At 42.5% G+C, this 20,835-nt stretch overlaps 2 protein-coding genes across 7 annotated transcripts; one reads left to right on the top strand and one right to left on the bottom strand.

Moving 5' to 3' along the window:
* Positions 1 to 120: 120 nt before the first annotated feature.
* On the bottom strand, positions 121 to 7,118 carry tmed4 (transmembrane p24 trafficking protein 4). 3 transcript variants are annotated; one of them, XM_069526587.1, is made up of 6 exons: positions 6,856 to 7,118; positions 4,972 to 5,287; positions 4,427 to 4,527; positions 4,216 to 4,341; positions 2,663 to 2,809; positions 121 to 2,543 (listed from the first exon to the last, which is right to left on the bottom strand). In XM_069526587.1, the coding sequence occupies exons 2-6, from the start codon at positions 5,105 to 5,107 to the stop codon at positions 2,394 to 2,396; spliced, it is 660 nt and encodes a 219-aa protein (XP_069382688.1). In that variant the 5' UTR covers positions 5,108 to 5,287; positions 6,856 to 7,118; the 3' UTR covers positions 121 to 2,393. The 3 variants fall into 3 exon arrangements, with proteins under 3 accessions (XP_069382688.1, XP_069382689.1, XP_069382687.1); XM_069526588.1 differs by having other exon boundaries at positions 6,774 to 7,099; XM_069526586.1 differs by having other exon boundaries at positions 4,972 to 5,194; positions 6,856 to 6,879.
* On the top strand, positions 6,376 to 19,949 carry ikbkg (inhibitor of nuclear factor kappa B kinase regulatory subunit gamma). Of its 4 annotated transcripts, XM_020089092.2 has the most exons (16): positions 6,403 to 6,732; positions 7,203 to 7,343; positions 9,080 to 9,348; positions 10,698 to 10,772; positions 10,855 to 10,941; positions 11,453 to 11,638; positions 13,813 to 13,874; positions 14,118 to 14,165; positions 14,871 to 14,973; positions 15,093 to 15,208; positions 15,295 to 15,447; positions 15,801 to 15,873; positions 15,979 to 16,113; positions 17,448 to 17,584; positions 17,882 to 17,958; positions 18,713 to 19,949. In XM_020089092.2, exons 2-16 carry the CDS (start codon positions 7,205 to 7,207, stop codon positions 18,901 to 18,903), a joined length of 1,851 nt encoding a protein of 616 aa, XP_019944651.1. In that variant the 5' UTR covers positions 6,403 to 6,732; positions 7,203 to 7,204; the 3' UTR covers positions 18,904 to 19,949. The 4 variants fall into 4 exon arrangements, with proteins under 4 accessions (XP_069382685.1, XP_069382683.1, XP_019944651.1 ...); XM_069526582.1 differs by lacking the exon at positions 14,118 to 14,165 and having other exon boundaries at positions 6,386 to 6,732; XM_069526583.1 differs by lacking the exon at positions 10,855 to 10,941.
* The last annotated feature ends 886 nt before the right edge of the window (positions 19,950 to 20,835 follow it).

The raw sequence follows: 20,835 nt of genomic DNA, 5'->3' as shown, positions 1-20,835 counted from the left end.
GTGTATTTTTCTGTGTCGTGATTTAAAGGAAATCGCCTTGTAGGTAGATGGCAGTTGCTGTCCGAACAAGGTTTAGTTTGGAGTCCGGCTCTGAGGGAAGCCAAGCAATAAATTGTACTGTTGAAAAAGAATCAGCCATTTATTGTGTATTTCTTCAAGACGAGGCAAAGTGGCACAAATAAGATGAGAGACAGTTTATTACGAACATGCACGTGACATCTGGAAAAGCTGGAAGAGTATTAGTATTACTGTAACAAATTGGAAAAGAAAATTACATTGAAAATATTGCATCTCGAGGGCAGTTTTAAATGGACATTTCAAATGTAAGAGAGAAATGACTTTTCCTTCCAAATGACAAATGCTTCATTAGAACTCCTAACAATTAAAACGCTGTCCAGTGTTGAGAAATTCAAATGTCTCATAAGCAATTAAACCCAGACCATGACTGCTCAATAAATAAGTCGATGACACGAAACAACTCTGTGACACAACCGAAACAAATGTAAAGACTTGCACATCATTTAGTCCGTATGAAAGGCATTAGAAAACAATCACCAAGTGATACCTGTTATTTACACCGTTCATTAGAATCCTGCTAATCACAGGCGAGTATCACAAACTGTAACTACAGACCGTGCTCTGGTAAAAATGAGCAGCGAACTGGACTCCATGTGGAAACTATGTACAGGCGGTGGAAGGATGGTAACACCTCGTTTAAACCCCTGTTTCATATTGATAAGAAGTGAACATGTAATGATTTACAATGCACTAGTCACAGCATCTTCTGTGAAGAGAGTGTGACTGGTCTACAGACAAATAATAACTGACAAGTCGACATATAAAATATAGGTTATTTACTGCGTTCATGTCAGGTGGAATATTTATTTACAATTACTCCAAAAGACCGCAAACCGTATTTTCTGATGAAGGCCACACGATGGGGCTGAGAGCTACAAGATGGGAAGTGAACCTTGAATTAAATGTATTTATGTTCTTTGGTCAAACTGCCTCTAAGGTTTACAATTAATCTTCAGGTTCAACATGTCATTGTGAGTTTTGATTTATAAACTCACCTGTGACGGATGGACGCGTATAGAACTTAACTTTTTACAACACACTGAGGATCTGTTGATGTGTGTTATCATTAAAGATGAATTATCTGTCTAATCACCAGTAAATTCTCTTCATGGGAGATTTCAATACCTTATATTTCAGGCAATTATAAACCATTAAGTGTTTATGGTCTGCTTATAAATACTAAATGCAGGGGTTCAAGCAACGTGTCACCGCATGTACATGGAGGAATCAAGGCCTGTATATTTGCATTGCAAGTGTGACCACAGCTAAAAGCTACTGTTAGGAAAATATAAAACTATGTGCAACACTAACAACAAACGAACAAAATCAGGAATCAATAAATTAAGATGTTTTTAGACATGAACTCCAGAGGAAGTCCAGAGGATTGGGTCCAGACTTTCTCCAGAGTTTGCCTTTCAACCAAAGGAAATTCTCCACTTAAAAGCTTTCACAGCAATACAGAAATCTCCACAACGTTCAGGTGTGGGGTGGTGCAGCAGGCAGGGGCAGGATGTAACTGCAGCACAGATGATGTGTGTTTACAGCTTATGGACACTGACGTCAGCTTTTATGACCAAAAGCTCTCCTGACATCTTTCTCTGTTTCCTCTACGCTTGTAGAGAGATATTTATTTTCGATGTAATTTTTCCTTTTTGCGTCTGTTGCCCGTTAAGAGACGTCACACACCTTCTCGCATGCAGTGAGTCCCATGGAGGATGTTCTTCCGCGTTCTCACTTCGGCTCCTCCGCTCTTTCTGTGGATTTTATTCAACAGGGTATGACGGAGGAAGTCCGCAGAAACTCTGCGGGCTCCCACTCACACATTTGCACTCACAGATACGGCCCCTGTAGAGAAACTCCGGAGGCTCTCCTGAGTTCGGCGCATGTCTGAAAGCTGCTGTACTTGGTTATTAACAGCTCTAACATTCTCATTGTTACACATATCCTGCTGTACTCACTCACTCCTGTGGGACATTAAAATAAACTTCTTGGACAGGGACCCCAAAAAAAAAAGGACACGGACCAGTGATGTCAAGAAGATACGATAAGAAAGGCGGTAGGAATGGTGTTGCTGCTAACAGAAAAACAACAATAGCTTAAAACGTTAGCAAGAAACCAAAAACAATAAAATAAAACAATGCCCCGCACTGATAACTGCCACAGTAAATTTGCTTGTACCATTTATGACTGATAGAAAGACCACGCGTCTTCCTCTGGATGTTTCTGTGACTCTGTGGGTGGACGTCCCTCTGTTCCACCCAGTCAAGTCTGTCCTCTCGTGTTTTATGTTGTTTCCTGATGTACTCACATACACGTTACACCAGTTTCTTGGCCTCAAAGAAGCTTTTGAGATGCTTCATCTGCCAAATCCCAGTGATGATCAGGATGAGTGTCTGAGCGATGGACCACCACAGAACACGCTGATTGGTGCTCTCGCTCGTCATGCGGAAACGCTCCTCTCGATACTGGAAAAGACAACACAGGATGAAGTCACTAAAACTTTATACCCACTTCCTCATCTTGAACGTGGTAAAGCTGTCATCTCAACATGCTCTGGTGTAAATGTTTTTTTTTTTTAACTGACCCTCTGGTAGTTTTGCTCCTTCTGGATCTGTTCAACCTGGTCCAGAAGTTGTCTGACTCGCAGCTGCAGCTCGGTGAGTTTGTCCTTAGCTGCAATTTCAGGGTAGTTGTTGGTATGTTCTCCAACCTGAATATCCAGATGCACTCTCTGCAATCAGGAAACAGACAGTGTATTGAATTGTAGTGAATTCTGTGGACTCTTAAAGGAATGATACATGTCTGATTTATTTAGTTAATGCGCTTTTTAAAAACCAATAGAATTCTAATCAGATTCAGTTTTTAATAACTCCAATGCAAAAATCGAATTTAACTGAGACTTACTCAGAGACGTACTGCTAAAAGTGGAATTGTGGAACTGCACTGGTGGAACATGTATTTTTATTAGATCATACACCATCGTTAATTTGTTTCTGTGTGTCTGTTTCTTTACCTTCATGTAAATATCATTTAAAGCCCTTGCATTCATGTTCATCTCTGAGTTCTCCCCAGGTGACACCTCACTCACTCTCCTGTTCACTCTGCTGCATGTAGTAGGACTGTTCAGTTTGCTCCATCACAACACCATCTTTCTGACAAAGTCAGTGAGATAATGTAATTCCCAGGATCAGTGCAGCCAGGGCCTGGAGCTGAGCAGCCAGAATAACTGGAAACACCAGCGTGGGTGTGTCGGACCATTCGAGAGAGAAGGAAAATGCTCTCTCGCTATAAGTCTGCAGCTCTTAATATTGTGCAGACCCTGCTACATCCAGTGTCAAATGAGATCAAACTGACAGTAAGTTAAAGTACAACTGTCACGATAGCTTCATCCAGTTGTTTGGAGACTTTGCAAGCAGGATTACACAAAACCAACTCAACACATTCACACAAATCTCGGTGGGGAATAAGGGAAGACCCTGTTTAATATTGGTGCTGATCTAGGATTTTCCCTCCAGTTTACATAACATTGTGAGATAGGATGTTTTCCAATGGAATAATGTATAGATCCTAGATCTTGACATTTAGGGAGCTGATGTCTGAGTGTGTGTGGAGTTTGGTGCATCTTGATTGAATTTAAGAGGACTGTTGTCCTAACCCTTGGCGGAGGGATGCACTTTGCTGAGCCATTCTAGTTCTTCTCTGTCCTAATTCTGCACATATCTCCGACTCCAGAGCTGCAGGACCCAGATTTGACAGTTACTCAAACACTGCTTTTATTACCAAGCAAATAATTTTGTATTTGTAATCATTTCTCTCCTCTCAACCCAACTGGTCAAGGCATATGCAGAGTGATTTTAGCAGTAGTTCAGCTTGAGCCTAACCTGACCCGGGATGGAAACGTTTCCATGGTAACTCCACCTGTCAGCCTGATCTAACCCTGATTTGTGATCTTGCTTCCTCAAGATAAGCCTGACTTACTGAGTGAGCCCAACTACAGATAAAGATGCTGCACTTATTTGGCCCAGTTTGAACACATATAATATGAAACATCTATAGTCATTAATATTTGTGTGAAACACTCTGAAAGAAAATATCTGATCGGGTCAAATGAAATGAGAATAATGAACTGGATCGTACCAGTTTTCCACCTGCGAACAGAGCCATCTTGGTGGAGTTGGAGTGCAGACAGATCTGATGTTCTCCAGGAGTATGGGAAGTGAAGGTAAACCGTCCGTCTGACCCATACTGACGAGACAGGATTATCTGGGAGAGGTGTGAGAGAAGAATCTTATGATTGCATCCATCTGCATGTGGGTGTGTTGGACATTACTACCCCCTCTGTCCTGACCTTTGTGTCTGGATCCTTGATCTCCACATGCATCCCGAGGCCGGGGGTGGCTGGGAGGAAGGAGCCGGTCTGTTTGTCCCACAGCTGAGTCCTGTATTTTCCTGTCAAACAGGAAAGACAAACAGGTTTGTGGCCTGATGTATCTCAGATCTTTACCAACTTTACAGGAAACGTGTGGGAACTGTCGTGTCTGAGCTCTATCGTACTGGTTCTTATCATGAAACCAGTGATATGTGTCATCATTATCGCGGTCACTGTTCAGAATGTGAAGCCATGAACTCAGGTGTGTCGCTGCCCGTCAATGGGAAGTGTCAGCAGGTAGACCGGCCGCTACAGGCGCCATCAGGAAACCATCGAATAATCTGAGGGCTCGTCAGTGTGTGTGTGTGTGTGTGTGTGTGTGTGTGTGTGTGTGTGTGTGTGTGTGTGTGTGTGTGTGTGTGTGTGTGTGTGTGTGTTTGCTGCTGCCACATTCAGAGAGGCATCTTTCAGCAGATGTTCGCGAGCAGGGCTAGTTCGTTAGCATCGTCCAGCTAGCATCTCACCAATCACCATGGTCTCGTCTGGAATCTCCTCAATGAAGCATTTCTTCTCCGTCTCCCCTATGTGGAAGTAGAGCGAGTAGGTCGGGTGAACCCAGGCGGACAGTAAAGACAGGGGGAGAAGCGCAGAGAGCATCATGTCGCCTCCTTCTCTCAGAGACGCGTTATTGTGCTTTCGCTTTGAGCACGACAGCACAGGAAGCGCCGCTGCCGACGTCACCTCCCACTGCGGAAGGAGCGAGGGGATTTCCTGAGGGGGTGGGATCGGTTCCCCCTCAGTTCAGCCTGGCAGGCAAGCACCGACTCCCAACATGGATGTCTGTGGAGGGTTTTCTTTTCAAATTGCAAAGTACAAATACAACAGGCAAAAACATTCAAAGGTACATGAATGTGCACTAAACACAACTCTATCGGCACAAGTAATATGTGAAATGTAGGGAGAACAAATCTGGAAAAATAGTAAGAAAATAAATCTGGAAATATATAAAAGTAATAATAAAATAAAAAGAATTGAACTAAAAACACAGAGAGATATCAATATTATAATAAACATGTATTCACATACTACATATTTAAGATAAGATAATCCTCTATTAGTCCCACAATGGGGACATTTGCTGTGTTACTGCAGCAAAGACAACAGTCAAAAAATAGACATCAGTTATAAATAGTAAAACTGTAATATAAACACTTGTCCAGTGTTAATACTCTGCAGCTACTTCAGAATTATTCCTTGTCATTAGTGAGTCCTCCTCATTTCTACAATTTGCCGTCACTTCTTATGCCTCCATGACAGCCAGGGGCATGGAGACATTCTGTTTTTGGGTTGTCTATCTGTCTGTCCATCTGTCACATTCTACTGAATGTGATATCTCAAGGATGCCATATAAGAATTGCTTCAAATTTGGAACAAACATTCACTTGGACTCCATGATAAATTAATAGATTATGGGGGTCAAAGTCAAATGTCAAGGTTGTTTGCTTCACTGATGCGATCTGTCTGGAACACCTCGCGGGAATCCTTTCACATTTGGCAAACACCTTCACTTGGACTCAGGTATTAACTGATTTGTGGTAGCCAAAGGTAAAGGTCACAGTGACCTTGTAGGAATCTGCAGAACAACGTATGTAGACAGAAACTGCTCTGGTTGGCAGAGGCATACAACCACAGTGGTGTATTTTGTATTGTCTGCATGCTGGACAATGTGTGTAGAGCTTTTTCTAAACAGGTGCAGCTTGAAGTCAGAAGACTTTGTGTTCCTCCTCCCTGGTCATATGAAACTGAAAATGAGTGTTTCTACACTTACTGACATAGCATGAATTACCGAAGGACATCCTCAAATATCAGGAGCTGAGAAATCTCAGGTTAGAGTTGGCTATTAGCCTTAACGATAGGATGCATGCAGCCTGAGAGGAAGTGCTGCCTGAGAGTCTGAATTCAGGGTATCACACATGTCCTCTGGAGCTAACAACAGTCGCCTCGGCTTGACTGCTAACCTTAACCCATCCTAAGAGCCACACAGAATAAGGACAACTTCATGACATCGAGCCAGCTGCCGCTCAGAACACATACGCTGACTCTATGTCCGTATGCGACTTTAGATTGTTCCGTCGCTTGTTTGCTAAATCACCCTCGCTATCGCAGAAGCTAACTCGCTAGCACCAAGCGGCTCGGACACATAACGTCAGCCCTCGCTCGCTCCCAGGGTCGCATGTGAAGAACAGCGTGTTATTCTGAACGACACACGCGGAACAGGACAGGGGGTAAGTGGAGTTTGGTGTGCGTGTGTGTGAGCGAGGTGTACCGAGGTCAGATTCGATCCCGTGTCACTGCGGGGAGGAAAAACAACATGGGTGTTAGCTGTAGTAAACATCCGGTGGTCCTACCACGTCCATGGAACAGCATTGCAAGGGACGAGAAGAGTTTCACTTTCCTTGACGAATGTCAGAATCGAGCGTGTCTCAAGTCGAAGCTCTTTGCCTCGTGGTTACCGGGGGTGACGTCATGTTTCCCTGCAGACCACCGGTGCTTGCTTTGACAGCTCAGGGGGAGTCCGCACACCAGCACACATCAGCGGCCCCCAGCAGGCCACAGGGCCTCCTCTCCGAGCAGGGGGCCCAGATTCAGAGGAAAGGGCAAACAGAAAGAGAAAGTAAAGGTGTATTTGCCATGTGTCCGGTGTCGTGATGAATGTACGTACTCGTATTCATAACACGTGCATTTGTGTCCACAGGGATGGTGCAGCCCCAGCCAGATGGCCCGATGCAGTGGGACATGTCAGGCGAGGACAGTGGAGGCGCCCTCAGGGTCCCACCTGAGCTGGCTGCCAACGAAGTTGTGACCAGGTTGCTGGGCGATAACCAGCAGCTTAGAGGTAGCATATCCAGCACTCATGACACATCTTTAGTATATCTCAGCATGGAGTCATTACGGATGGAATTAAATAGATGGTAAAGTGGATTGTGTTAGGCATGCTACTATTTCCACAAGTGTTTTGGCTCTGTATTTGTTTCAAATCATGTCCATACTAACGCCCCTGAAAACACCGATCACACGACCACTCACTTACACTGGGCATGGGCGCGCTGGTGTGAGCAGGAAGCATTTGGTTGCCAGTTGCAGAACTGGCACAGATTGCTAGAATAATAGTATGCCCCTACACATTTAAACATTTGTTTCATTGTAAAATGCAGAATTGAACTGCACAACAACTGTAAGCAGGGACAACAGGCTCGGCAACACTTGTGATTTGTTTTCCATGTTGTGTTCCACACTGGAGGTCGAGGCTAACGCTGGTTGTATTCTCCCGAAAGAGGGTCATGTGACAGGAGCGCTAAATTCCATTGTAGCGGCTCTAAAACACATTCGATTCAGGAGTATTATCATTAGAGAAGGAGCTGTTTAAATCAGCTCAGCTCAAATCACATTTTATTTTTGTCCCCCTCAGTTGTCAGAGTGAACCGTGCCGACCCAGTGTATTTTAAGAGCGTACAGACACAATGATGCTCTGACTCCTGTTATTGACTTGAAATCGAACACAAGTTACACCTTTAAATTTATATAAATAAACAAACCAATACTGTAGTAAATTATTAGAGCCACACATCCTGTATCTAAAGACACACAGAGGTATATGTTATTTCACATTTATTTTTTACAATTATGTACAATTTGTACATGAACTAGATGTTCACAAGGAAGGTTGGAGGTAAGGGGTAAGGGTTGGGACTGAGAGGTGGACAAAGGAAGGAGTAAGACAGGGTAAAGGGACGAAGGAAAAGGATTAGGTGTTTGAAGAGCAACCTCCACCACTTCCTCTCTCCTTTCTTCATCTTTTCCTCCAACTCTGTGGTTTAACTCCCCCCCCCTTCAGCTAGTCCTCCTCCACATTTTCCATCTTCAACTGCGGCTCGTCATCTTTTTGCGTAAGCTGGGGCTGTACTTGTTTCAGTTGGCCTACCTCATCCTCCAGAGCCTCTTTTTCTGTGTTGAGGGCCTCCACCTTTTTGCCACAGTTATCTTCGACATGGATGGCTCCTGGCGCAGGCTCGGCTCAATGGTTTCACACCTCGCCCTGCCCTCTGCTTCACTTCTCTTTAATCAGGAGCTTGCTCTGCTCGCTTGTCAGCATGGTCACCTGCTCTTATAGAGCTGTGTTTTCCTCTTAGAGAGCCTCAACCTTTTTGCCTCAGGTCTCTTCCACCTGACTGAACTCCTGGGGCTGTCTTGCCTCCAGTGTATCATTCTGGGCCTTACTGCTCTTCAATGAGTTCACTCAGGCAGTCAATATAGGCTCTGGTTCAAGCTCCTTGTTTCTTGGTCTCTCTCTGAATGAGTTTGTCCTTTGAGAGCCTTGATTTCAGTGGTGGCTTTCAGGAGTTTGTCTTTGAGGCTGTTCACAAGGTCTTTGTGCTGATTTCAGTCAAGGTTTATTTGTGTTATCCAAGTTTTCTTTCATTATTTACCTAAATTCACATTATATCTTCATCACAAAATTAGAAAAACTGCCTACATTTATATTCACATTAATCCCCCTTGTATTTAATTGATTTTATGTGGCACCATGTTACATATCAATCTACTTTTTGCCTTTGCCCTTCTGTCCTTCAGAGGCCCTGCGACGAAGCAACCTAGCCTTGCGCCAGCGCTGCGAGGAGATGGAGGGGTGGCAACGAAGGACGAGAGAGGAAAGAGAATTTCTCAGCTCTCGCTTCCAGGAGGCCAGGGCCCTGGTGGAGAGGCTGGCCCAGGAAAACCACTCCTTACAGGGCCTGGTAAATGGACCAGCCTCGTCCTCATCTCACTGCTCCAGCCAGACAGAAGACCTGCAGGGACGCCCGGCAAAAAACGGTCCACACGAGGGGCCGCAGGTTAGCATGGTGAGAGCCACACAGCTGTTTCAGGCACTTCTGCATTTACATGATATACATTTTATATATTGTGATCCTGTGTCGGCATGTGTACGCAGAGGATAGTTCACTATCCTGTAATAGTTACTGTAATTTTGCAACAATTTTAAACACCTATCGAATCTATGGCAATGTGTAAGCAAGCCAGTCATATATTTAAAGTTAGTGTAACCAAGTGTCCAACATTGTGACTGCAGGATCCACTGCCAGTGTTTATCGGGCCAGCAAGCAGAGTTGCTCCTTTTTGACTGACACACCACCTCAGAGCCCTGCGTCTCGATTAGTGACCATTGGTTGTACACTACTTTTCACGATGCACCGTGGGATACAATGTTTCACTAAAAGTTTGGATAGCACTACAAAATGGCAAACTCACTATATAGTGGACTATGAGTGATTTTGCACACAGCCGAAACAAAAATGAAAAATCGCTTAAAAACAGCAAAGGAACAGTGGCAGAGCCTTCACTGGCATTTAAAATGATCACAGAGAAACTCTTCTACAAGAGCTGCCCTGCTTGAGTCACAAACGTCTGTATTCTTCTCAGACTGCCTGTGATGCAGTCTGTCATTTGAGCCTCTGCTCGAAATAGACGATTTCAGCTCAGCCCTCCTTGCTTTTCAACATTCTTTTGATTGGCTGAACAACCACAAGTCTGCAGAGGGACGGTGCACCGAACACTCATGAGCACCGCCTCATCCTCTCACTGCTGTCCATAGTTGTTTGAGCCCTGATCCTGACACGAATGTTAGAGGACAGAACAAACAGCAGCAACAGCAAAGATTACTGCATGCATTCTCTGACTCCATGGATATGACACTAATTCCCTGCCTCCCTGTGTAACCTAAATGTAGATATCATCATTGCATCACAAACTGTTGATTTCTACTTATGCCTTCTCTCATATAGGGAACTATGCTAAAATGCCAAATGGAGGGAAAATAATGGCTTTCAAGAGTAAATCCTGCTTGTGTCATTATGCTGTCACCAAACCACTGCATATGTAACAACAGCACCATGGATTAGTTGTATGCTTGAGTACATCAAATGCCTGTAATACTTCTTTAGTAGAGTGTTTTGGGAGAAAAATAAATTTTTGGCAATGGATGAGTGAATCTAGAAATCTGTGACAAGCTGAAATCAGTATGAATCCCACTGGAATAGTTTTCACAGCCTCTGACACCTGAGCCTTTGTCTCATGGGGCCACTGTGACCACGTTCAATATGAACATCCAACGTTGAAACATCACTTATATGACAGAGAAGCAGGAATTATAAGTCCTCATTAGGGTGCTCACAAGGGGTGTGTTTTCTTTCAGACTCTAGATCAGCGTGAGACAAAGAAAGTCAAAGAGATGGATCAACACACACAGACCACACCACCTCGCAGCCTGGTAAGATGTATGGCGTTGTTGTTGGCTTTAATTTTCATGTATTTGTTTATTTTTTATCTAATGGGTGTGTCCATGTGCCTAGGATGTCTCCTTGAGTAGCTACCTCCCTACTCCCCCGTCCTCATTTTCAGAGGTACAGGGGGAGGTTATGGGCAGGGATAATGGCCAGGTGAGACTGCTCACTCCATATTGATTCAACCAATCAGATCTGCAGACTTGATTTAAGTTTTACCTGTCTGGTTTAAGTCTTCACCAACCACCTTCTCTGTAACCGCACGCAGGTCAGAAATCCTGACTTCCTGCTCGGAAAACAGCCACTGACTTCAACAGCACTTTAAATATTATAAATTATCCAATAACTCAACTGAAAGTAGTTTTTTCTATTTCGCAATATACACTTTGTGGTCATCCTTGTCTTTTCCTAGGACTTCCGAGCAGGAACTGGATTGTTTTTTTCAGCAAATATTTTTCTATGAGATTTCTCCTTCACAGTATTAATACACAGTTTGGGGCACTGTCAATACCCACTCTTCTTGTGTTATCTTACATCTTGGTGTATTTCTACTTTCCTGCTTGATCTCTGTCCTAGGGTGACAATAGTCTATCTCAGTTAACCTCCCTCCTGTCAGTGCTGATTCTTTACATCCACGCGTCTCTGTTTCTTTCACTTTTCCCCGCAGCCCGTGGAAGGTTCAAACGAGATCCTGCAGCTCCTGAAGAGCCACAAAGAAAAGCTGGAGGAAGGCATGAGAGAGCTGAGGAAGAAGAACGAAGAGCTGGAGTGGGACAGAGAAGAGGGAGAGAAAGAGAGGGAACGGATGCGGCGTTGCATTGAGCAGCTACGCACCAAACTTGCCCAGGCACAGGTGACGCTTTGATCCGATCACGGAGAAATTCTATCCGAGGAACTAGTGCAGTGATGCAGTACTTCAGAGAGCACGAGAGACATGAGAAAATAAGAGCAACAAGAACATGCAAACGTGCGCTTGTGAAAAAAACATTTGAAATCACAACATTTCAGTCAAGAGAAATGTAAAGTAGAATTGAACTAATGGTTTTAAACAGGGTTGGTACATTTTCGGGCAGCTCTCTCACGCCATTATTAAAAAAGGTGGTTGAACTTCTGTCACCCATATACGAGACTAAAGACTAGGAGACTAGAACAACTGAAATCAAATCATATAGACAAATAAATTAGCATTTTATTGTTGTTTGTTTGTACTGATGTGAGTTAAACAATGATGGAATGTAACATTTACTTAATCCCTGGATACATATTTGAGAGACTGCATTGTGTTGCAATTTCATGCTACATTACACATCTACTCCATTAGATCTCAGAGGCAAATGTTGTACTTTTTATTCCACTATTATTTTTAGCTCTTGCTAGTTACTTTACAAATTTAGATTTTTTTGCATACAAATCATAAAATAATGCTTTTACATTAATGCATTCATTGTTAAAATGACCGAGTTAATGTCCAGCCAGCATCATTGGAAATTAAGTTTAAAATGTAATTGCGAGCATACATTTCAGATATCTAACCTAGATCAATGCGGCTAATAACGTCTTACAAATCAAGCCACATTGAGCTCGTCAAATTAGTCACTAATTGGCGCTCAAAGGATGAGTCACCCGTGTTGACTCGCACGTCTCAAACCAACATGACTGCGCACACAGCCAACTGTTGCCCTAGGTCACAGCGTCTCACATCGGAACGAAAGCTGATCTGTGTACGGCTGTTAAAAGCCAAAAGTCCAATATATGACTGTTCCACGTTTTAATGAACCGTTCATACAGGATACAGTCAGGACCCACAGAAACTCAGTCAGTTTGTAAAAGAGACTGGACTTTGTGCTAGCAGCCAGGGCTGTAATGCCAAGGAGACGGGAGAGCAGGGGTCGGGTGCCAGGCAACAGTGAGAAGGGGCGGGGGGGGGACAAGCTGAGCTCTGAACTGTCAAATAATCTTCTGTAAACAATGGGGTTGAATTTAATTCGAACATTTACAAATCAGACAATAACAAGTGAGTAAACTGTCTTAAAAAGGAGCCTGAAAGGTATTTTGTATTTAAAAGGGTACGTAAAGGTGCCTTTACCCCCACTACTATGAAAAGGCCCCATTGAAAGGAAAAACAGTCCACGTGTTCACTAATTTTACATCCCATAATAATAATGCTCTCTGGAATTTTTAACTCCCTCCTGACCATTAATTGTGCCTGTCAGTGACCTGGGGAGGGGATCTATAAAGTCTGATTTATTGGTTAAATCTACAGGCGTGGACAAAAGTGGCAGTGGTGGCGAAGGTGGAGTTTATTGTTGTTTCCCTCAGCAAAGGGTATTTTGAAGATAGAAACGGGTCGGAAGCAGATAGAGGAGGATAGAGCCCTGTGTGACATGCAGCCATTATTAATAGCATCTTCTCACTCGACCCTCTGGCCTCAGTCTCACACTAGTGTCGACTTTGGTTTTAGATTGTAACTCATAAAGGCATTAAAGCTGGGTCTGGTCATCTTGTAAAAGCTAGCGAGAGCACGCTACACTTGTAAAATATGTAACCAATACATTGCACCTCCTCCTGCCTCCAAAACACTGAACGTGCACTGCAGACAACTGCTGGAAGACGACTTTTCAGTGAGTCGCTCGTTAACTTCTATCAGGGAACAGTGGTGTTCGGTCAGCGCACACACAACATGCAGTTAGTGGACTGTGAGGAGATATCAGCAGAATTTACACAAATTGTTCAGAATAATATGGCTTACTCCACCTTTAAAATCAGCACAGGCATCTTTTCCCCAATACGTGTATTAGGCTTGATCACATTTCAAATATTTTCAAGCAGTATTGAATTTGATTCAAAATTTTAGACAACTAACTTGCTCATGTTTCTTGTTACCCTCCGGTACATCAGGTATGTCACCTAACTCGACTGCTTGTAAGTGATGTCTCTATGACCAGTGGAGACTACATGTGGTTATAGATAGACATAGGTGATCTAAAAGAAGTGTGTGTGTGTGTGCGTGTGTGAATGTTTTCGCAGGCAAACAGTGTTGCTGAAGAGGTTGTTCAACATCGCTCTGAGGCACAGCACTCCTCTGACTGGTACCAAATATTTTCCCTTTGACTCAAAATACTTCTGTGCATTGTTTGGAACTAATGGCACTAAACTGACTTGCCTTGTGTGTTTGGCTTGAAGTCACTGGATCTTCGGACTGATTGAATTTCAGTTGACCTTGCTTTAGTAGCACTGCGTTACTTCTGCTTAATAAAAGGCTCCTTCTCCTCCTCCTCCTCCTCCTCCTCCTCCTCCTCCTCCTCTTGCTCTCTTTCTGTTTCCTTTTCCAGCTCTAGTCTGGCTAAACTCACAGAGCAGCTTCAGGCCACACAGGGCAGGTGAGCCCACCGCTCTGTGTGGCTTTCTTTCTTACTGTGTGCATGTCTGCTGTCTACATGTGTCTCTTCCTCTTACTTTTGAACTCATTTGGTCCCTGTTTGTGTTTATTGTTTGTTTTGTTATTGTTTCATTCTTTATGTGCTTACTCTGTACGTAACTATGTTGTCTCAAGTAGTTTTTCTGTTAAGACAAAGTTATTCTTTCAATAATAGAATAATAATTAAGTGGAAGACACCACAATTTCCTTTGGGATCAAATATCAGGATAAAAGATCTATCCATCGATCGATGTATCTATCGATCGATCAACAGAATCAGCTAGTTTATTGAATTTGTGGGGCCAGTAGTGACTTACTAAGTGCATTTAGTCCACTACTATAGTTATGTTCAGTTTGGAGGACCTTAATGAACTTGAGTATTTTCCATTTTATGCTTTTAATTTCGGTTCCATTGCATTTTAGATCAATAACGTTGATGTTAATTGTTTTAATGTTTTCCGGCATCAGTTGCTATTGGTCAGACTGATAATTCTGTAACTTATGAGTAGATAAGACTTTCAAATTAAATTATTGTTATTATATTAATATGGTAATATATAAAGTTTATTGTAATAATACATGTACACACAGACATACATACATGTATTTAAATGCAGATGGAAGCCTGTGTCAGTACTAAAATGAGCTGGCTGTTGTTTATACGCAGGTATCGGGAGCTCGAGGAGAAGCTTGACTACCTGCAGAAGAGTTCAGCTCAGCGGGACAGAACTGAAGCTCTGCTGAAACAGAAGGACAAGGACTGTGCTCAGGTATGATCGACAAAAATCCATGACATTACAGTGAATGAAGTTAAATATGGTGGTGCTGTAGAAGTCTTCAAATATCAACATTTTATCCACTAACTTAAAAACATGTTGTATTTCTGCAGCTAGCCAAGGACTGTGAGGCTTTGAAAGCCCAGGCAACTTCCCTATTAGGAGAACTGAACGAGAGACAGAGCTGTCTAGAGAAAAGCGAGCATGAACGCAAAATGTTGGACGAAAAGTGAGCGGTCATGTCACAACAGCATGTGTATATACAGAACATAGAGTCGTCTCTCTATTGATGTCTTACTCTTTACCTCTGTGTAGGCTGTGCAGTAAACTGAAGGCCCTTCAGGTGGCAGAGCGGGAGCTGGAGCAGCAGAAGAAGCAGCATCATGTGGCTATGGACAAGCTTCTGCTGCAGACCCAGAGCCTGGAGCAGGCCCTGAAGACCGAGAGACATGTGGTCACAGAGGAGAAGTGTGTGCATCACACACACACACAGATAGTAGTGTCCCAACTGGTTGTTAAGTGACAACAATATATCGACTGATGCTATGGATTACATAATTGATTAATTAATTGTTAGAATATTTTTCTCAATACATTCATTTTATTATCTCACCAACTCCTCAAAAGATTTTAAAATCAGGACATAAAGGGCTCCATAGGAAGGCAATACACCTGTAATTTACTAAGTTTATTCAAGAGTGTCACAGTGATGATAACAGCCGCACAGTTTCATTCAGAATTCTCACCTTTTTCTAGCATGATACCTGAGATATGGTATTTTATACTAAAAGGTCAAATTCAGTTTTCTTTTTTTCTCTAAGGAAAAAACTGACACAACTGCAGCATGCCTACACGTGCCTCTTCAGAGACTATGATTCTAAACTCAAGAGTGAGGTAAATACATAGTTAAACATCTCTCATTAGTTTTGCTGTTTAGCTCATTCATGTGGCTCTTACCATTCATGTGTCTTGTGTGTTTGTTGTATGTTTGTCCTTCAGGGAGGAGATCTGTGCAGCCGACTAGAGGAGGCAGAGCGAGCGCTGGCCCTGAAGCAGGATCTCATCGATAAACTGAAGGAAGAGGTGGAGCAACAGAAAGGCTCACTGGAGACGGTTCCTGTCCTCACTGCTCAGGTACAGTCCTACCACCGGTAGGCAGGTTGTGATCCCACCGCTTGAACAGGTTGTTTTTAGATGTGGGAATCAAAAATAATGTTCTTTATTTTATTTATTTCATCTAGTTCATTTCAAAGATCCGTCATCAGTAACTTTGTAGTTGATTTCTTTCTTTCTAAGGTAAGCTAAGCATCACGCTTAGATGGATCAGGTGTCTGTCTCGCTCAGGTCACTTTAACAAAGTCCTGGCTGTGCGCGTCACGTCTCGTGTAGTACTGAGCGCACACAAGATGTTGTTGGCTCATTTGTCATCGTGTATAAACGCAGCCTCGGGCCTCTGTGTGTGTGAGTAAACTCCAGCACGTTCCCAATCTGGGAGCACACGCAAAAAATTCTCGATCGCTCCAGGTATTTCACGTGATGGCCTTTAAACATGATGATTCTAAAAAAGCAACAAAAACGTGGGGCATATTTGCAAGTCCCACTGGTGCGCCTAGTTACAAAATTGCTCTGTCTCCAAAACTAGTATCAGATGGTTGCAGTGTGACGTCACTTATTATATGATGGGGAATCATTTTCTGATAAATATAAGCTTGCTTCTTGTTTTTGCGGCAATATCGTACATAAAGTTTTTTCAGACCATAGTTGTTTGTTGACTGTGAACGTTCCAAAGGTTAATCATCTGGAGACAACCTGCCAAGTAATATTCCCATCAAGTTTGGTGAAAATCTATCTATTAGTTATTGACTTATTTTGTAAACACACTGTGGTGAAAACAGCACCGTGCTTCTGGCTGAGCTGCTGTTCATACAGTATACTGACATTTAAAATAGTTTATTTCGGTTCAGTCTCCTCCTCCGTGGTCCCCTGTGTTGTAGCGCTTCCAAATTCAAATTGTAGTTGTTTTCCTTTACTTACTTTTCTGTTTCTATTGTGTGACACCTAGTGTTGCATTTGTTTGTTCATATGAAAAGAGTTAGAAATAGTTGCATCAACAATGAAAAATAGAGCTAAAAAGAAAACTACAACACCTGGTTTTCCTCTCACATCCACACAGCAGGCTGATAGTACACAATAGTATATATTTTATACCTTTTCTCCTTATACTTCTTTTAATATTTTTCTAATATTTTCTTATATTAAGACTTGTTTTCTTTATTCAGTGTTATTGTTTTTTACTTAGATCTGTGTTAATGGGGAGACAAGGCAGGACATTGGTGTGAATGTCAGCTTGTCGTCTTCAGTGATTTGCAGAAATTGTCAAACAACAAATATTGTATCATCCATAACATCTTTATGGCATTCTAACGTCAAATCTCCCTCCCTCTGTCGCTGTCTGTGTGTTTTCTCAGGCTGAGATCTACAAGGCAGATTTCCTAGCAGAGCGAGAAGCAAGAGAGAAGCTGAACCAAAAGAAAGAGGAGCTGCAGGACCAACTTACTCAGGCCATGGCTGAGATTGACAGGCTCAAACAGGAAGCCACATCACGGTAAGTGGATGACACATGACCCATTTTAATTATGAGAATTATTTCTTCCCTGTATATGGGTAAGGGGAAGCTATATTGAACTATGTATGTACTGGTTTTACAGCTCCTGCAGTGTTCTCCTGCAATTTGCTTTTTTGTGGCAGAGGAAGTTCACATCTTACTGTAGCCCCGCAGCAGGGAGACAGATCTCAACTGCTGATCAGATGCAGCTTCATGTCACACCTGGAGCTGTATCTTTATTTGTACCGTGCTTGTATTGAAAGCACTGATGAAATGTGTCTGTGCTCACTTCTGTAGCGCACGTATGGAGCTAATGAAGAAGCGGCATGTGGAAGACTTTCCACCACGGGCGCCACACATTCCTCCTCCAAAAGGTACATGAAAACTAACACACACAGATTGTTATATTGTGTGATACAAAAATAGTTTTGCTGCTGTAATGTTTTATATCTCAATAGCTGAATTACAGTTGTGAACTTGGGTCTGAAGATTGTGTAGATTACTTAACAGACATCTGAACTTGCGGATATGCAATGTATTAAAAAATAACTCAAGTTCAGTCGATCATTCAAACTTGTGTATGAACCACACATGAACAGTAAGAAAGCAAATTCAAATATTGACTATAACATCTTCATTGCAGGTAAACCAGGTAGGATGAATACAGGTTTCTAACTTCCCTCTGCATCATAGACTGTTTATAAAAAGTGCAGCTCTGTACAGTAGAACTGTTTGAGGAGGACTCTTAAGGACAAGGAATAATTCTGACAAAGCTCCAGAGCGTGTTAAAGAAGCATCATTTTTAAAATTATTATATACATCTCCCATTCACAATATGGTAAGAGGAGAAATCTCTGTCTTTATGGCATGTGTAGAACGGGCACTGCACAAGTAGTAATAATAATTATAATAATAATAATAATTGTTAGTCTCATCTTTAACTTTGTTGTATGTTTTATCTCATTTTAGTTGATAGAATATGATCTTGGTGATGACAAAACAAACTGAGCCAAAAGAGAGCGAACCCTAGACTCAAATTCAGCTGCTTGCCACAAACAGGACACCACAGAACGTTGACGTTGTCAGTGTCTATTTTCTCCCACCTGATTTTTTTTTTCCTCTCTTTAGGGGTGTTCCCTGGTCCAGCTTTTAACACGGTACCTGCTGCCTCATCATTCCGTAATCAGGGTTTGGTGCCAGTCAGTGATCAAGGGGCAGCTGGATCTGAGGAGCTGCCGGATTTATGTTGTCCCAAGTGCAAGTACCAGGCTCCAGATATGGACACGCTGCAGATACACGTCATGGACTGCATACAGTAACATGAGTAGACTTCAGCACACCACGACACCAACACACACACATTCGCAGATATATAGTTCAATATATTTACATTTTTGACATTCAGCGTGTCTGCTGCCAGCTCTGGGCGCAGCCCGGGGAAAAAAAATGTTTGGTTGCACCTTACTCTGTCATGCAAACACACATAAGTCCATACTGAACAATTATAAATGTGTAATATGTTGAAATCAAGACAAGTGAAAATCCAATGACAGTTTGAACAAGTGAAACAAAAAGAACCAACTTGGTATTGTCATAGAACTGTTCCACAAATTTGGTTTCTGCTGTAGCTTTTCCATTCCGCAACCCATCCCTTTTGTCACCACCCTTTTTCTCCCCCAGCCCCTCTTCTGCACTTTCCCCTCCTCCCTCTTTCCTTTCCGTGCCTTGCCTGTCAGACACTGATGCACATGCCCATCAGTGTTTCTTGCCTCAGTCCCATTTCTAGTCTCTCTTCACTCCAGTGGCATAGTGGCAACTGAGGAGGTAACTATATCCTGGGGACTAAGCATGCACATGTAGACTTTATCTCTATCATCCATGCTGTATAAATGAGTAATTATTGGGCCGAAAGTGATGGTATATCACTAGAAAGACATCAAAGTTCACATGGGTAATTATCCCTTCAAAGGAGAAAACACATGACAATGTGAATAACTTTGTGAGCTTGAAATCGTTAAGAATATATAGATATGGTTTGGACGTAAATGTTGCTTGTCTCTGTTACCTCAAAACATGTACTATTACCTATTAGAGATGGATTTACTCCATTGAAAAAGTAGCCATTCTCTGTGTTCTGTGCCTGTGTACACCTTTAACAGCATAACTTCTTTACCACGACCTCCCTGTACCCCTGATCCTGTCTTCTTTTTACCTGTGACACCCAGCTATTTATCTTTCTGAATGTAAGCACATAGAAGTTCCCTCACAGTGTGTGTGAATATTGGCTGTAATTATCGATCATTCAGTGCGAAGAATTTTGTTCTGAAACTGTTAAAGATTTACCAAATAAATCAGTTATTCATTATTACTGTGTGTGTGTGTGTGTGTGTGTGTGTGTGTGTGTGTGTGTGTGTGTGTGTGTGTGTGTGTGTGTGTGTGTGTGTGTGTGTGTGTGTGTGTGTGTGTGTGTGTGTGTGTAAGTAGAAAATTTGTCTCTGAATTTCCAAAAAATTAAAGCAGAAGACTGAATTTGTAGAAAGAAGCTAAAGACAGAGAAATATGAGCTGATCATTTCTGGATTTTTAACCTTTAAATATATTAATATAATATGATTTTACTGCACACTTCCTCTCTCAGGTGTTGCTGGTGGATTAAGTTCCTATTTTTCTTGAGCGTTAAGCACTGTCTTTTGCAATTTTATTGAAATGTAAGAAAGATCGTTGAAGAAACCAGCGGCCAAAGCTTCAGAAATAATCAAACTCCTCGGAGGCGCATTCACATTCTCGGGGACACACTGAAAACGGCACACACTCTCGTCCAAGGGCACGCGCAGGTTATGAGTTTCGGGGCTGGCGGACACTTTGATGACACCACACGAGCAATATGGAGGCATGTTATGTTTCTCTCTGTTTTATTATGTCTGAAGAAGGGGTCACCTTAGCTGCAACACTGTTAAGCCCAGAGACTCCAGAAGTGATTTGTGGACTCAAGCACTTCACTCACCCCTTCATTGCCACAGTGTTGATGAGATAAAGAGTGAATTTTTATTTTTCGTCAACTATCCCTTTTAAGAATGAGTGTAGCTATACTGAGATCATGTGACACTTTGGCTGTGTCCGATATCCCCTACTCATTCACTACCCCCTACTCACTATACAGGGAGGTCGATGTGCAGAACTACATAGTGAGCTCATCGGCAAAAGAAAAAACATTTTCGACATTCCACGTCGTTTAAAAACACACTGAATGAC

The sequence above is a fragment of the Paralichthys olivaceus genome, chromosome 6 (genome assembly GCF_024713975.1).
Source record: "Paralichthys olivaceus isolate ysfri-2021 chromosome 6, ASM2471397v2, whole genome shotgun sequence".
Lineage (NCBI taxonomy): Eukaryota > Metazoa > Chordata > Actinopteri > Pleuronectiformes > Paralichthyidae > Paralichthys > Paralichthys olivaceus.
The sequence above is the reverse complement of the archived record's forward strand: the minus strand, read 5'-3'. Positions and strand labels throughout refer to the sequence as shown.

Excerpts from the sequence above, each read along its gene's own strand:
- ikbkg (XM_020089092.2), top strand. The coding sequence starts at position 7,205 with ATGGTGCAGCCCCAGCCAGATGGCCCGATGCAGTGGGACATGTCAGGC. Across the intron at positions 10,942-11,452 it reads TGGGCAGGGATAATGGCCAG|CCCGTGGAAGGTTCAAACGA; the intron begins GTGAGACTGCTC and ends TTTTCCCCGCAG. Across the intron at positions 15,874-15,978 it reads ATTCTAAACTCAAGAGTGAG|GGAGGAGATCTGTGCAGCCG; the intron begins GTAAATACATAG and ends TTTGTCCTTCAG.
- tmed4 (XM_069526586.1), bottom strand. Across the intron at positions 4,528-4,971 it reads AGACGAGACCATGGTGATTG|GAAAATACAGGACTCAGCTG; the intron begins GTGAGATGCTAG and ends CCTGTTTGACAG. Across the intron at positions 2,810-4,215 it reads TGTTCGCAGGTGGAAAACTG|AGAGTGCATCTGGATATTCA; the intron begins GTACGATCCAGT and ends TCCTGATTGCAG.